We start from the raw sequence: 17,030 nt of genomic DNA, 5'->3' as shown, positions 1-17,030 counted from the left end.
AAACTGATGATATATGTAAAATAGAGAATGAGACATAAATACGTTTTTCCCTTTCTGTACAACTGCAGTGAAAGGAAGAATATTTAATAAAAATGTGTTGGAAAAATTGATGTCCCAGTTTTTTAAATTAGGAAAAACACAGAGAATGCAGAAAGTAAAGTGCACATAATATCTGAACTTTAGCAATGAGCAGATAATGAAGTAAAATGAAATCACAAAGTAAAGAGCAATTAAATTGACATCACAAATGAAAATTTTTGTGTGTCACAAATAGGTTACACAAATTAAAAAGAAAATAACAAACCTGGGGAAAATACTTGCAGTGATTATGTAAAAAGTACAAATCCTTAAGGAAAATCCAAAAAATCCCATTGAAAACTAGGCAAGGATTATAAAAAAGGTCATTTCCAGGAGAATTAATACAAATGTTCAATAAATAAAAGGAAACATTGTTCAACATTACTGTTCTTCCCAATATGCCATTTCTATACCAGAAAACCTGTATCATTAGATTTAGCAAACATTCACTCTATTGTTATAGCCCATCATTATTTGTTTTCACGGGCTCTAACTCCTCCTTTTTTTATAATCTCAAATCCTCCTGTTTTAAATCACAAGGTATAAAAATATCTTGTCCTATGTGGTGCCTTTTTCCAGCCCCCACACACATATTTTTTTCTTTTACAAAAATTTCTTGTTTCCTATTACTACCTTTTTATTTAGATTTATCTCATACCAGCCTATAGTTTGCTCATATGTTAAATGTTTTACTTTCTTTCCTAATTGCAAGTCATTTTTAGCAAAATTGGGGACATTTACATGTTCCTGTCTTTAAAAAATCTGTCATGCTCAAAATGAAACAATAACAAAGCAATACCAAAAGCAAGGGTACTGACAGTTTGATTAATGCAAATAAAGACATTCACATATACAAATTCAGTTTTTTATGCTACTGCAGATGAAAAACCTGTTCCATTCACATGCCCCTGAGGCTTCTACAAAAGCTGGTTATATTTTGGCTACAAAGAAAATTTGAATGTATTTCAAACAGAAAAAAATGTGTCAGATTACCTTATTTGATTATAACACACACACACACACACACACACACACAAATATGAAATAATAAATTGCGAAACAAAGAAAATTTCAAATGCAGTACTTGGAAGTGAAAAAAATAAATTCTTCTGGAAGATTAAAAAAGAAATATTCTAAATAATTTTAGGTAAACATAATAAAATTACAATAAAACTAGATAGTATCAAAGATCATTACAATGAGAAAATTAAGTTTTAAACCTCATGAAATATTGCTTGAACTCCTTTCTAAAAAATACTTCATGTGGAGGATATAGTGGCTCATCACACTCAGTATCTATCAGCTTCCAATTAGAGGGATTTTTCTGAATGACAGAAACTAGAAAGCTAAAATCTACTTTCCCATGACTTTCTTGCACCTAAATTTTTAGGTGTGAAATTGATTTGGCTAAGAGATGTGATCTTATGAGTTCCAGAACAACACTGTCCATTTGAAATATAGTATGAGCCATCTCTACAATTTTAAATCTTCTAGTGGTCACATTACAAAAGGTAAAGAAAAAAAGACTAAATTAATCTTAAGAATGCATTTTATTTTACCCAATATATTTAATATTGAATACATGTCAACATATTTTCCTTTTATTATGGCATCAAGATACAAAATTGGAATATTTTACTTTCTTTCTTTATCCCCATCATGTCTTTGAAATCTTATGTGAATTTTAAACTTAGAGCATGTCTCCATTTGGATTAGTCCTATTTCCAGTGCTCAGCAGCCACACGTGGTTGGTGGCTGCTGTGCTGGGCAGCAGAGGTCTAGAAGATGAAAGTCAAGGAGGCATTTTCCTGGTGCTGAGGCAGTTTCTCAGGGTAGAAACTATTTCTGCAGCAACACTCTAGAGTTTCGTCAGAGGAAGATGTGATGATAATAAAAGCTTCCTGATTTTCTGCATCAAAGCTAAAGAAGTTTGTTCTTGAAGTCAACCTTTCCAACAATAGCTTAATTCTTCCTTCTCTGATTCTATCCAAGGTGGTGCCTCCCTTGGCAGGGCAGGTTTGTGATCTTATTCTGGGGTCATTCCTGAATCAGAATCAAGCCTGTTTCTCCAGGCCTTCCAAGATCTTTCTATGCATACAATTCCATCACATTTCTTTCTGCTTAAAATAGAACAGTTTTTGCTTCCTGCAACTGAACTCCAAATGTATACTACATCATCATAAATCTGCTCATTTCTGAAGAAATAGAAATAAATGAACTGAGGACTTAAGATGTTAAAAAACTTCTATAAAATGAACACAAAATTAGAAATAATTGACAAAGAAATACATAAATTAACTAGAAAAAGAACTTTTTTTGACTAGTTTAATAAAGCAAAATAGGAAATCTACAAGATTGGGAATGAAAAAGGCACGAGATGTACAAAAACAGAAAAATGGTAACGAAACACTGTATGTACACATGAGTGTTTACAAATTTGAAAACTCTGATAAAACAAATCAAATGTGGTCCATAATTTTTTAGGAAAAATAAAATTTTCAAATTTGATTCGAGACATAAGGAAAATCTGAATATCTATGAAAATATCAAGCATCTCAGATGACAAAGCATCATCTTTCTACAAAAGAATTTCCTCTGGTGTAAAAATCACTCTCCTTAATCCCTGTACCAAATGGAAAAATCTGAAAGAATTAAAAAATAGTCAGTTGAGAGACTTTAAATTGTTTAGATTTCACATTGCTAGCCTTGATACTGAACACTCAGAAATATTTATCAAAGGTAGCAGACAAAACCATAATTTTAAATGACAAAAAGTAGACCCAAACCATAAAAAAAAGGCTGAACAGTTTATTTTTCTTGTAACAATTTAATACTTTTGAGCAAACACTGTTCGACAGGATTAATAGAAGCAAAATCTTTTCTCCAACTTATTGGCATTGTCAAGTTGAGTGCACCTTTCAGTTTAGCTAATCAACAAAGTACATGATAAAGTTACTGAAGAAGAAAGATTGGATATCTAGCATGTGATTTATGTAGTATAAAGTTTAATAACTATTCTTTAATTATGAAGGAAGTAATATAGAGATTGTATTCTATCTAGTGTTGTGTTCATAAAAGAATGAATTAAAACAGACGTAGAACACATCAAACTTTGTTCAAAAAATGTACTTTGCCTTTTACTCTTCATTTTGTGGTGATGAAGCCATTTTAGAGTTCTATGGCAATCAAATAATCAGCTACTAGGTGACTATTTCTGCTATAAAAGTGTATTTTCCTTTAGGTCAGAAACCATACCCTTTTTATTTTATTCCTTGGAGTGCATAACAAAGGGCTTAGAGTGCATGTCAAAGTGACTTGATTTGGAAATAAACTTTCCAAATTTGGAATTTACTTTATGGGTCAGGTTCTTCATAGAGCAGTAAAATAACTACAGGAACAAATTATGCCACATAATCTTTGAATAGCATTAAGACTGTTATCAATTTCTCTCTGCATAATCAGAGAGCTTCCGAGTGACCAAGTTTGTTTCAGGCATAAGATGACTTAATACACATGAGAAATAGAGAATATAATGCCATTGCTCAGTTGTCTCTCATTAATTATATAAAAGAAAATATGTTTATCCATCTCCTTTAGTATGTGGAGACATACCTAAGTAATGTTGCTCCCTATGGTAGGCTGCATTGAGCCTCAAGTAGTTTTGAATATTCAAATACAGTACAATGTAAAGAACTTGTGATGAATGAAGACTCAGTCATCTAGTTCAGATCCTGACTCATTCACTTAAAGGAAAAAATGGAGCCTAAAACCAATGAACATGAAAATAGCCAAGATTTTTATTGGTTACAGATCTACAAGGTATTAACAGGATTTCAATCATTTTAGAAATGAGGGAGTTAAACAAGATCATTTTAATTGCTATGATTCTGATGATTCATGCTAAAATAATTAAATGATTAAAATAACTAATGTTTTTAAATTTGATGTAACTTTTGATTATATGACCCCTCATTACATACATTGTGTTTAGTTGAATTATAGTGGGTGATTAATTGAAATTACTTTGCATAATTACTAATAACCAAATTGGAAACTAGCTCAGTATTGCCAAATATAATAAAGAAAACAAATGCAAATCTCTACTGTTTCTTGCAATATTCTTACTTAGTTTAAAAACCAGTTTTAAAAAATAAAGAATAGTTCTAGAACTATTTAGACTAAATTTCTTACCAAAAAAATAAAATAAAATAAAGAAAAGAAAATAAGGGAGAGAGGGAGAAAAGGAAAAAGGGAGGAAGGCAGGAAAGAAGAAAGACAATCAAATAATGCAAGTCATGATACTACCAAATTTAATCAATGAATTTTGCACTCTGTTGATTGACTAAATGATAAAGTATTTCATCATTATATTGGTAGAGTTTATCATATAAAATCTTTAGGACATAATGAGATCCCCACGCTCAAATCTCCCATACTGAAATCTAAGAAAAATTACATTTCCAGTAATAACTACATACCTACATATATATACATATCTATTTTTACTTACTTATATAATTATAGCACAACATTATAAATATATTGTGTTATACATGTATTTGAGTATAAAATATTGCTACTGTGTTTAAATATCTATAGACATATTTCCCAAAAAGTGATCACTGGAACAGAAATTTTTTGAGATTCTCAAAATGTTTGAGATTCAATTAAATAGATTTAATATAGTAAAATACATTTTAAATATAAAATATATATCTTGTACATATTAAATATATAATATGTATCTTCTGCATATTAAACATATATATTTTACAAATTTCCAGGACAAGATTTATTTGATTAAGAAACCTTACCTTTTTTCTGGAAGAATCTTTGAACTCATGTTTTTGTAACAGTGTTAAATATGATATCACTAAAGAATAGATATGAAATGTTCCAGTTTTTCTAAGTAAAGATAACATTTATAATTTCCATAGCAACTGTGGTTTGGAAACATTGAAAAACTATTTATAAGTGTTTAAGCGTAAAATCCATTTTAAATGAGATTATTCATGCCAAATATCCTGATGCACACAATGCATTAATATGTTCACGGTTATTTACAACAAAAGAGTGAAAATGCAGAAAGTTGAAAGTATAGGTAAATTTGGGGTAAAATACATGATTAGTATCTAAGGTATATTTTCCACATGTATCTTACAGATTAAGTGAAGCTAAAATAAGGCTGAAGAGGATGAACAGAAATTACAGAGCATCAAAGAAAGCAGAAAGGTACTGGCTGCTGCTTCTTCCATTCCCTCTCATTGTCCTTAGTCTCCATTTAGGTCCAACTCATGTAGCACCTGCTATATAAATCCTTCCCTCATTCCTAAAGTGAAAAGGATCATTTTTCATAGAACATATAGAATTTTTTCTTTGTTCCTCATGTACGGTATTTATCACATTCTGTCAAGTTCTATTTGTCATCCATCCATTAGACTGTACAATCAGTTTGGGTGGCGGTCATGTGTCATTCATCTTTCTGTGCCTATATTTTATTGTTAATAAATATACATTGCCTTTAAGCAACTAGGCATCTTTATAAAAGTTATAGCTATTATAAGGAAACTTTTCAGAATGAGTAGTATACCAGGTACTATATGCAATACGTGCTTTGGGAGTTAAAGTCAGGACGGTCTCATTTACACCTTATGTACTTATTTTGTAATTAAATGCTCTTGTTTTGTATCTCATTTTCAGCGAATACTACTATGCTTTTAGGATTAATCAAAACATAGTATAATTGAAACAGGCTAAAATTTGAGCATGTAATTTGTAGAAATGTTTACTGAAAAGCATATGTGAGATAACAGTCTATTTTTACTTATTTGTAATATATAGTTGAGACACATTTTTTTTTTACCCTTGAGAGTCACTTCGTATATTCATTGGACTTTTCACCCTTTTTTCTTTTCTTTTTACTAACTTTAGAGTAGTAATTGAAGGTACTGAAATAGTAATTGAAGGACTGGAATAAAATTTCCAGAGATTTTAAGGAAAAAATTTAAAGGTATTTAAAAGAATAGCTTCATCCTCTCAAACCCAAATGGATGCTGTGCCCTGGAAAAAGAAAAAGTATTCTATGAGCGTAGCTTTTCTTTCTCTGCAGCTCCTATAGGGACTCAGACTGGGCAAGGAAATTTATGTTGGCTGACAACTTCTGGTTCTCACTAGAGGTCGCAGGATGTCAAAAAACTGACCAACCAACAAGGACACAGCTGCCAACCTTAGTCTACATAAAGCATGCTTTTTATGCATCTGGGTAATGCCTCGACAGTGTGCCAATTAGAACACCATATTTTAAAACACATTAGGGCCAATTAGTGTCTGACTCCTGAACGGTTTCTTTGAAATTCAGAGTTTCAGTGCTATGTAGCCTTTGAAGGCCTGGTAGAAAAACAGGATCTGAAGGATTGTAATAACATTCTCCAGAGCAAATGCCCCAATCTAGTTAAGGTTATCTGATGACTTAATTAATATCATGTTCTCTTTCTTTTCAGGGAGTGTTAGAGACATTTAATTAGCATTACTATCAATGTTATAAGTTCAACACTTGCAAAATCAATATTTCTTTAAGAGTTCTAATCATTTTGATTAAAGAGGAGAAAATATTGTCCTGTCCTTAACATGTCTAGGTTCCACATGCAAATATTAGTATTCCTTTTGTCATCTTAATTTTCAAGATTCGTTTTATGCAGTACTTTCAATACTGAAACTTTAATGTGGAGCTCGTACTTTTAGTTTTTTGATCATCATATTAATTAGAACATTATTAAAACAAAATGTTGTTTAAAACACATACAAAAATCACCACACAATTGTGATATAGAAGTATAAAGTATAAATATAGAAGTAAAAATGATAAATTATAAAAGTACGAAGTACTTTTAAACAGAAAAATCACTTTGAAAACTTACCCTGAGTGACGTAGTTAAATAATTAATCTTATAAAAATGTATATTGTAAAAATTTAGGAAAAACGACTTTTTACCCTTGATAGAAATTCAAAAACCATAGGGAATGTTATAGTTGCAAAAAATAACCATTTCTTTAGCCTATAGTGCTTGGCATTTGAAAGAAGAAGCAACTAATTTTGCAATAAAATAAATTCTATTTCACTAAATTAAAATTTATCATCACATTATTCACTTTGATATTTATTATTTGAGGGAAACTATTTATTAGCAATAAGTCAGATACTGAGATCAAAGCATTAAATGTTGATTTAGATAGGAGCAATTTTAATTTAATTTAACTGGGGAAGAGTAGAAGTTGGAAGAGTAGAAGTTATAACTGATCCACAGAGTCATACTTTTATATAGTTAAGATCATTAACAGATATGCTTGCCAATTTTATGAAGGGCTTCTTATTTCATGATAATTTTATTTATTTTTTCTGGGTATGTCTGGTGTAAGGAAGCATTTATTTATGGTATTAGAATAAAAATGGCTAATAAAATGTCCCACTACATATTGAATTAATTGCTTTACTAATTGCTTTCCTGTTTCACTAGTAATTAAGAGAAAACAGCTTCAGGTTCTCTGCATGTGGTCTCATGGTTTTAAAAGAGTAAGCCATAAACTTTGCATTGATTTTAAAGCCAAACACATGACAATTTCCATTTCTCATAGCAATTGCTACTACAGAGGAAAAAAAAAAAAAAACGAAGAACCAGCCAAATTTTACAGGTTTTCTAGAAATGTTTCAATCTTTTATAATTCCTTGAAATTATTAAAGTGTTTTATTTTTAAATGAGAGCTGTAGTAAAAAATAATTATTCTAGCAAAGGATATAATTACTTTTAATGTTGATGTTGGAACCAAAATGAATGAGCAGACTTTTTAATATTCTTCTAAAGAGCAGCGCGTGAGAGAAAAAAAGATAGCAAAGCTCTGCTTTTATGTGACAAGCAGAATGCTTAATAGTGAGGTGTGAGATATGAGGCTCAGACTCACAGATGAACTGTGACCTCAACTCACAAGTGGTGGTGTTTTTAGAGGAGTGGTAATAATTTAGAAAACACCGGTATAACCTTCTGTTGAATACACACGCACTAAAACAGAAAACTGAGGAAGTTATCCAGATATGTCAGCACTTTCTTGCTAGGAAAAATTAAAACACCACACCCATTTTCATCTGAAATAGCTAGATAATTGAGGATCAAAACCTTGTCTGAGTAATTAGCTCTTGATAACCCCGTCTCCTGTGTACCCTGGCATAAGCACTGTGGATGTGCTAGTGATCTACTGACCTGTGAGACAGTGGGAATCCACTGTTAAGGTGGTTGACATCACCGGCCCAACTGTGCTGCTCCTCTCTGTTTTCAAGATCTCTTTCTCTCTCTCCTCTTCTTTTTTTTTTTTTTCTTTTTTGGTTGTCAGACCCAGAGTAAATATGAATGAATGATTTCCCCAGGAGGTGAGGAAGAAGAAAACCATGAAGGAAATTGTTCCTTCTGAGTTGTAGCCACCTTCAGTGTCTCGGGCTTTTAGAGTTGGTGTCCTGAGCCTAGAGCAAACCATCTTCACCTATTTTAGGAACCATTAGTTAATGTTGTTAAAGTGCTTTGGAGATGAAAAGCAATACATATATAAATAAACACACTTCTGATGTTTCATATTGATTGGAGGCTGGTTTTATAGTGCAAAACTATTGCTTTAGTGGTTGGAAAAGCCACTCAAAGTGAGTTATAATGCTGGAAGATGAAGGCCAAGGTCATTAATTATTGCCACCTGAAAGCCCAGTGCAGCTTACAAAATAAATTTGGCTGGGTCCCGGAACTAAGCACAGAGCATAATGGGGAGTTCAGAAATACAGAAAAACTAGTGTTCAAGTGCAGCTGCCTATTATGAATAGAGTTAAACAAGTTATAAAATAACTTGGTGATTTTACAATGCATCATAAATAATGAAATCACACAAGTTTTAAATTTATGCCAACCGATTATCCAACAATGTAACCAAGACGTCAGTAAACAATATCAGCCTTTTCAGTTTAACTCATTTCAGCACACTGTGTTTTTATTTACTGTTTATTAAGGGATATTTATTCTCATAGATCCAGAACAAAATTTATTTTATCAACTTACTTTCACAAGGTTTATTTTGTAAAGGTAAATTAATAAAGTTAGCAACATGGCATTACTGCTATCTGGACATTTAGTTATTTATGGGTGGAAATGGAAAGGAGAGATGAAATCCTGAAGTGAATGAGTCCTGTTAGGAATTTAAACCTTCTACTTTCTTTTCTGCTTTCTTCACAATCCTTTTTACTTGCCAAAGAAAAAATCTTGCTTTTCTCAACTGTTTCATGAATAGTTATTAGAAGTTTCATAAATATTGTTACGCGTTTCCTTTCAGATTGGATTGCTGGTGCTCTGGAATTCTTTATTAGTGGGCAGAAGAGGAGGAGAGGGCTTCATGCTATTGGGTCCCGTCACCAGCCAGGATGTAGGCAAAGTGATTTACATACTTAATGTGTTTGCATTGCAAAATAACCGTATGAGGTAACCATTTTATTTTAAAGGTGAGAAAAGTTCAGCTAAGAAAGGATAAGTGTTCAAAGACATCTAAAAAGCAGAGCAAAGGGACTTAAACAAGTTTTCTGACCCTAGAACCTGCTTTTATACTGAATGTATAGATTTTTAAAATTAATTTTCACTACCATTCTAGTATTCAGTGTTTCCAGTGATGGAATATTTTGGAATTGTTACTTAGATTACAAAATTGAGTTAATTTTATTTTTGTCTATAAAAAATTGTTTTGCATCTCGTATGTACAAATTGTTTCGTAGGATTCATTTATGGAAAAGATGTGGCTGGATGGACAACTTAAATGCAAGGCAGAGTAGAGGGACTTCTTTGTAGAATATCACTCAGGGAGTGAGGATGGATACAATGCAGCCAGGCTGGAAGGAAGAATGGGCTTTAGCTGGGGATGGAGGCCCTTGGCTTCTGTCAGGCATGTAGCTCTCTACAGCCCAGCACCTGTCAGCAGGATTAGCAGAACTGCAGGCTCCCAAAGAGCCACCAGCCAAAGAAGCCAGTGGAGGGTCAGGGGTTATAAGGTGACTGTAATATGTCCGTGAATCACTCACTCATTTCAACTCCCATTCCCCATCTTTAAAATTGCTTAAGACCGTAAAAACTTTGGCAAGTGATTATCCTGTATACAGTAGTGTGCCTTAGGGAGCTGGGTATTGTTTTCTTCCAAGAAGCTGATAATACTCCATTATTTCAGTTTTTAAATTATTCTCATTGCATTGGAAGTATATAATACAATCCATCAAAAGATTTTGAAGTCTATTTTTTAATCACCTATGAAATAAGTAAAATAAGATACAAATTTCATTTTATAGGGAAATTGCTTAGGAAATCTTGGGAGATGGACTTTATGCTCATAATATACAAATATGAAAACAGTAATATATTAGCTAAGTAAAGGGGACAGAAAACGGCCAGATGAGAGGAATTCTAATGTGGGTCACTATGTTATAGGGGAACTTATAAACAATACCAGTAATGTTTATTTCAGTTTGAGAGGTTTTGTATTATTAGTGGACTTTTTCAAATAAAATTATCCAAGTTTTGTTTAATCTGTAACCAGATTTGTGTGCTTGTGTGTCTGTGTGTGCATGCTGAATTTCTTACCTGCCAGTGGAAAAACTATGTATAGGTTTTCCCGATCACTAAAAAAAATACCAATTAATAATAATAACCAAATTTTTTTGAATGTTGCTAGCTTACATCTGTTAGGTAGTATATTATATGCACAATTTTACCTAATTCTCAGTTTAACCCTATTAGGTATTTCATTTATGTTTCAAAAACCAGAAGAATGTAACTAGGGGAGTAACTTTCTCAAGACGACAAGATAGCTACTGAACGGGAAAGTAACTATTAAGTCTATGTTTTTTTGTGGCTGAATTCCAGCTCTTAGCTCTTAACTGATTTGTTCATCACCTCTCTCCAGCATAACTTTGAATGAGTTATTCTGCTTTAGGTCAAGTGAAGAAAGAGAAGCCTCTTTTCAAATTATGTAGCTAGAGGGACTGGAAATAATTTGACTCATTTAAAATGATAATAATAGCAAACAGTTACCAAAAATTTTTATGTACTAGGAACTAGTATATGTTTTTTATGTGAGGAACTATAAAACATATCACATATGTTTTATATTAATGAAATTAATTAATATAAATTAAATTATTTATAATTAATTAAATTATTCTCTGTAATAACTCTATGAAATATCCCTATCCCTAAAATTATGTCCATATTATGAATGAGAAAACTGAGGACACTTGAGGTTACAAAAGTGGGTACAAAATTACCAAGCTAGAAAGTAGAGACCTGGAAATTGCAGTGCAGGTCTATTTCCAAGCTCCATACTCTTGTGCCTCCTTAGCTAGGTGTTCAAGGGACAACAGTGACATTCAGCAAAGGAGCAGAAGTTATATAATTGAAAGGCTACTAGTGGATTCAAGTCTTTGAGTCCCCTTAGGTTGGAAATGGGAAGACCCCCTTCTTGTTCCATTCCATTGCTCTCATTTCACTTCGGTCAAGCTGTTGCCCAAAGGAAGAATACAATCATTTCTGGATGCCATTAAACAATTATATATGGCTTTCTAATACACAAGTTGGTGGATATTCTGAAGAGTGATATAGTAAGTAATGCCTGAAACAACAAACAAACTCAAAGTGCCAACAATAAATACATGCAGTTTCTCTGTCCAGACATCGCCCTTTTGGGTTGACGGACTGCAAGTGAAAATGAGTGATAAGCAGGTAAGAGAAGGAATCCACTGTGGGACAGGTGTGTCGGAGGAGGCAAATGGCAAGAACCCGCAGGCAGTGTGGTGTAGCGGAGGACAGGAGCTGAACTAGATCAGCGTTTATCAAACATTAGTTAACCTTCCCACGCTACCTTCATTATTGGCTTAATTTCACAAACCAAGTGGCTTGTTTTTTATCTTAAGCATCATTGGAAGAACTATATATGCAAAGGCAAATTCAATAACTATTTTTTTCTGATACATATACACATCTATATGTAGTTTATTACTGCATTACCTAAAATGACTTTATGTACTCTCAGCAGTTTAAGCAACACACTTTGGATCACCGAACTATAGAATTAGGCAATGCCATATAGAATTGAAGGAAAGTTCATAAAATAAAGCCGTATGCATTCAGTAGACAGTCACATCAGAATGGGGTGAAAGTAAGAGTTAAATGGCCTGGAGTAGCTATAAGCATAAAAACGAAGGGCATCTCTGTGCCCCACAGGAAGGGCATGGTAGAGAGAAAGACTGGTACAGTAAACTACTAAAGAATAACCAGAGATTCCCTTTAGGGGCCCCCCCTACTCAAATTAGAATCTGAAATCCATTGCAGAAGGAAGGCTCCTTTTATTTCCTGGGGAGGTGTGTGCCTTTTCTTAACAAACAAAACTTCCTTCCACACCTTTGTGAATGAAGAAAATACAGCTCTGTGCTTACTTTTTTCATTCTTTCTCAGACACTTTTTTGTTATTTAGGAAATAGCAATAAGGGCAGATTTTGAATGCTGTAGGGTCACCCTAATTCTGAAGAGTTGGGAGCATTCTTCAGTAGTGATACACACACACACACACACACATATATATATAGCAATATAAAAATTATAGAATGAAAGATTAAAAAAAGAAAATGTGGAAGTCAAAGTCCATTGAGGCTCTAAGAATCATCTCTTCACTTAAAAGTATTTGACTGAATTCCATATAGGTTCATTCAGAATAACAGTAGCATTAACACAAAGAAGGATTTTTAAATATTTAAATTAATATGAAATTGCTAATACTTGCTGTTTTGAGAAGTCAATCTATATAGATGCTATTTGGTTAACAAGTTAACAGTTTTTAGCTCAGAGGAGGGAGCGAGACCAGAGGGAAGAGGAAAACCCACATTTTGTTTATGTCTGATTTATGATTTTTTTCACAAGGGACAAGAGGGAAATATGTTCTTTCATGTATTTCTTGGTTTTGTAACACAAAATGATCACATCTAGCTTTGCACAAATCTAGATTAGAAAGTATACATGTCTAATTGATATTTTCTACAAGGGAAGGTTATTTTAATTGGTATTTCCAATGTGATATACCAATTGGAATAAAGCTTGCCTTTTGCGGCCATCTTGGGTGGCTTCATTCCCTATCATTGCTGAGAGTGATGGGGTCCTGTTGCAGGTGGCAATGTCAATCAAGAGAGCTTGCCAGCTAGAAGCCAGGGCAACATCAGCACATGTCTTACTGAGGGAATCAATTTCTCCTTTTTGTCTTCCTGAGGAGATTGAATTCACCTACTGTGCGTCTGCAGCTATACTATGACAGAGCAGTCAACTCTCTGCTCATAACCATATTCTTGTGAATTTATGTTTCTTTCATGGACAGGGAAAAATCTATTTTTGGTTTGTAATAATAGAAACTATAGAGACAAAATTAGTTTAAAGAAGAAAATGAATTTTATTATCACAAACCTAGAGTTAGATTTAATATTTAAAAATAAACAGGGATTAAGCCTAGGTATTGTAAGCATTCTCTGCAAGTATATTAGCTATAAAGAAACATTACTATATTTTGACTTCAGGTTCTATTATGTTAATCATTTTAACTCTCTGGGCTACAAATTTATAAAATTATAAAACCAGATAATGAATATCTGTTTAAAAAAAAAGTGTCATTATACATAATGAGGCTGATATCCCTGTACAGTACTTTTTTCCCCAAAACCAATGAAAAAATCATATTTATTCTGCACAGTAAGTGATGTTTAGGCAAACCATAGGTAAAAACTCTTGCAAATTTACACATGATAAAATAGTCTAAGGAGATGTTTGCAGGCCTTTAGATTAACAAGGGATATTTTTAAGGTTTTGGGGTAGGGAATGAGGACACTGTCAGCAGCTGAAGAGCAGGAATCCTCTAGATGACATTTGCATTTTCTGGGCTTTCAGATGTGCTAAGCAGGATACGTTCTTCTTGAGCCCTGCACTAAGGCAACAGTATTATTAATTATGCAAACTTTTTTTTTGGATGGCTAAGAGAATTTGAGAATGACTCAGCAAGAGATTTCAAAATCAAACGACTCTACCTGCTTATTGAACATGTGCTTTAAAAAAATCTACTTCTGCTCTGTATCCTGGGCATACAGAGCTTAAGGTCTATGGAAGGGAGGCTCCATCATTGCAATGGCCTCTGAGAAAGACCCAGTTTTGCAAAGAACATTGGATCGGTTCAGTTCCACCTAGCTTTCCCATACTTTAAGTTGAAAATGGTTGGTACTTCTTCAAGATTGGGTTCTTACTTTTCTCTCATAAACATGAATAAAATCCAGGAAAATCTTCCAAACCAAAGATGTCAAAGGAGTGTGTGTGTGTGTGCGCGCGTGTGTGCGTGTGTGTGTGTGTGGTTTTCCTCTAGATGATAATTTGAATGGGGGAACACTAGTCAAATAAAAATACAATTTTTTTTTTTTAGCAAGTCCTTGCTAAAGTGACAGTTTAGTTGGAAAAGATTTAGTTGGAAAAGGAAACCTCCCAATCACCAGTCCCTTGGAAGCTTGTTGGGGGAGAAGTCATCTCACCTATTTTGGAAACTGCTTGCAGATGTGGGGAAACCTTGGAATTGCTCACAACAGGGGTTTTGCAGAGATTTCCTCTGATTTTTTCCTCCCCAATTTCCCACAACCTGTGTTTGTCTTGAGTCTGCTCGGCTGACATGTGGTTTACCTCGCTGACCCTCCTGCCAGGTTTTACACCCTCTCCTCTGAAGAAGTAAAACAACTGAAGCCGAAGGATACTGAGCAACTCTGCTCATGGGCGCCAGAACTGTCACAGAAAATTTGCTTCCCGAGTATTCCATCCAACTTCCCTTCCTGCGCCCACGTGAGCCATAACGCCAGCCCATCAGCAAGGTCTTAGCGTTTCCTGCTGCTGCAATCTGTAACTCGATTTTGGATTTTTTTTTTCTTTAAATTGCAGTTCTGAGGATCTTAGTTCTTAGCAAAACTTTGCTGGGTAGGAGACTTTTACAGTAGTCTGTTTATTTTCTTACCCAAATCGCGAAGACTCGGACACTTTTCCTTCATTCCTGCGCTGCTCTAAGGTTAAACAGCAGCAAAGGAAAGAAACACACATTCGCTGTTTATTTGGGGGGAGGGGAAATAGGGATTTGCAGCTAAGTTGTCACGATCCTTCGCGCCACCCCCCGTCTGGCACTCTCAGCTGACACGTACATCATCTATTAATTGCTGTTAGCGGGCACAGATGCATAATATATATTCATTTTATCTTTGGTAAAATGTAAATTGAATTGTCAGCGCGCTCCTGTCTGTTTGTTTGTATAAGGCTATCAAAAGAAGTCAAGAGAGGAGGCTGTGGCCCGGATCCTGACCCTGATTGTATGAATAAGTAAGCAGGATGCAACTGATTGGGTTAGATGCTGCGAATATATTTTTTTTTTTTTCAAGTTAGGAAGAGGGTAAAAAGACAGGCTGGCGGGGGGAAGGCAAACAGTGCATCCCCAAATCCTCACACTTTTGCTCTTTTGCAGTCAGTTGCTTTGCTGGCTTCTGCACGCATTTAAGGTCTCGCGGCATAGACATGCCTGCCCCCCACCCCCTTTCTCGGTCTCCCCTTTCAGTTCAGATGTGCTGATGTGCAGACCGGATTCATCTTCCCGGAGCGGCGGCGGCGGCTTTGGGCTCAGGCGGCGGCGGCTCGCGCTCGGCCGCGGAGTACTGGCAGCAGCGGGGACGCGGCGCGGGAGCCCGAGCTCTGGTGGCAGCTGAGCCCGCTGGGCGCCGCTCGCCGAATCGCGGCCGCGGGAAGTTCGGCGGCCAGAAGGACGATCTGGCAGGCTGCGAGCGCCAGCGCCGCAAGAGCCGAGTTTGCCTGCAGCCGCCCTCCCCGCCTGCGAGTGCCGAGCTCCTTACCTGCCCTCCGCCCACCCGCCGGCCCCTGGCCAACTTCTCCCTGCGACTGGGGGTAACAGGCAGTGCTTCCCCCTCTCTACTGTCCCAGAGGCATCCACGTGTCTCTGGACACCTGAGCACCCCGGTCCCTCCAAGGGGCCTCCAGGTGGGGAGAAGAGCGCCGGTGTCCCAAGCCCCGCACCTCAGCGCGGACCGCGGCTGCTTAACCTCCGGGTCCCGTCCCCTCCTTTTCCTCCTGGGGAGGAGGATGGGGTGGGAAACGCTTTACCCGAGGATGCTCGTGTGGCTGGTGGCCTCGGGGATTGTTTTCTACCCGGAGTTATGGGTCTGCGCTGGCCTCGATTATGATTACACTTTTGATGGGAACGAAGAGGATAGAACAGAGACTATAGATTACAAGGACCCGTGTAAAGCCGGTAAGTGGCTATCCAGGTTGGGACGGTGACGTGCCGGGGGCCACTGCTCTGGGTTTCCGATGGGTGGCGGTGGGAGCTCACCTGTTTCCATCCCTCCCGCGTCAGCCCCTCTGCTGCCCCTCCTTCTCTCCCCCTTTTTCCTCCCCTTCGCCACCCCTAAGTGGCAGCCGCTGCAGCCTCAGTTGACTAAGAGTTCTGTGCTAGTGGGATCCACTGCCAAGCTCCCATCTCCCAGTTTGGGAAAAACGCCCTAGAGTTTTTGATCCGCCTCCCTTTGCCCAGCAAAACGAAACAAGTCATACATATAGCTGGCTGTTGTAGGTTTTTAATTCCAACACTCAGAGGGCTTTATGCATCTGGAAGGGACACCACCTTCTCTGTCTCTCTCTTGCCTTTTTTCCCTAGGGCGCGGTTTTCCGGCGCTTGTCCGAGACCGAGTGGGCAGGGTTGCCCAAAAGATACAGGAGGATGGCATTGCTACCTCGGGACATCTTGGCTCCCTCTTTTGTCAGGAATTTCAAGTGTGGGTTCCAGGCTAGAAGGAGATTGTGACAATCTGGGAAGAA

The 17,030-nt window shown here is 36.0% G+C and overlaps 1 protein-coding gene across 2 annotated transcripts in view; it reads left to right on the top strand.

Moving 5' to 3' along the window:
* Window positions 1-15,583: 15,583 nt before the first annotated feature.
* The window catches only part of TLL1 (tolloid like 1), a 239,333-nt gene continuing 237,886 nt past the window's right edge, over window positions 15,584-17,030 (top strand). For both annotated transcript variants that reach the window (XM_017525955.2, XM_037737571.1), the window contains exon 1: window positions 15,584-16,464. In XM_017525955.2, the coding sequence (XP_017381444.1) occupies window positions 16,296-16,464 (169 nt within the window). In that variant the 5' untranslated portion in view covers window positions 15,584-16,295. The remainder of the gene's footprint in view (window positions 16,465-17,030) is intronic.

Source organism: Cebus imitator, unplaced genomic scaffold, assembly GCF_001604975.1.
Source record: "Cebus imitator isolate Cc_AM_T3 unplaced genomic scaffold, Cebus_imitator-1.0 Scaffold40, whole genome shotgun sequence".
NCBI lineage: Eukaryota > Metazoa > Chordata > Mammalia > Primates > Cebidae > Cebus > Cebus imitator.
This window is presented reverse-complemented; position numbering and strand designations above follow the sequence as displayed.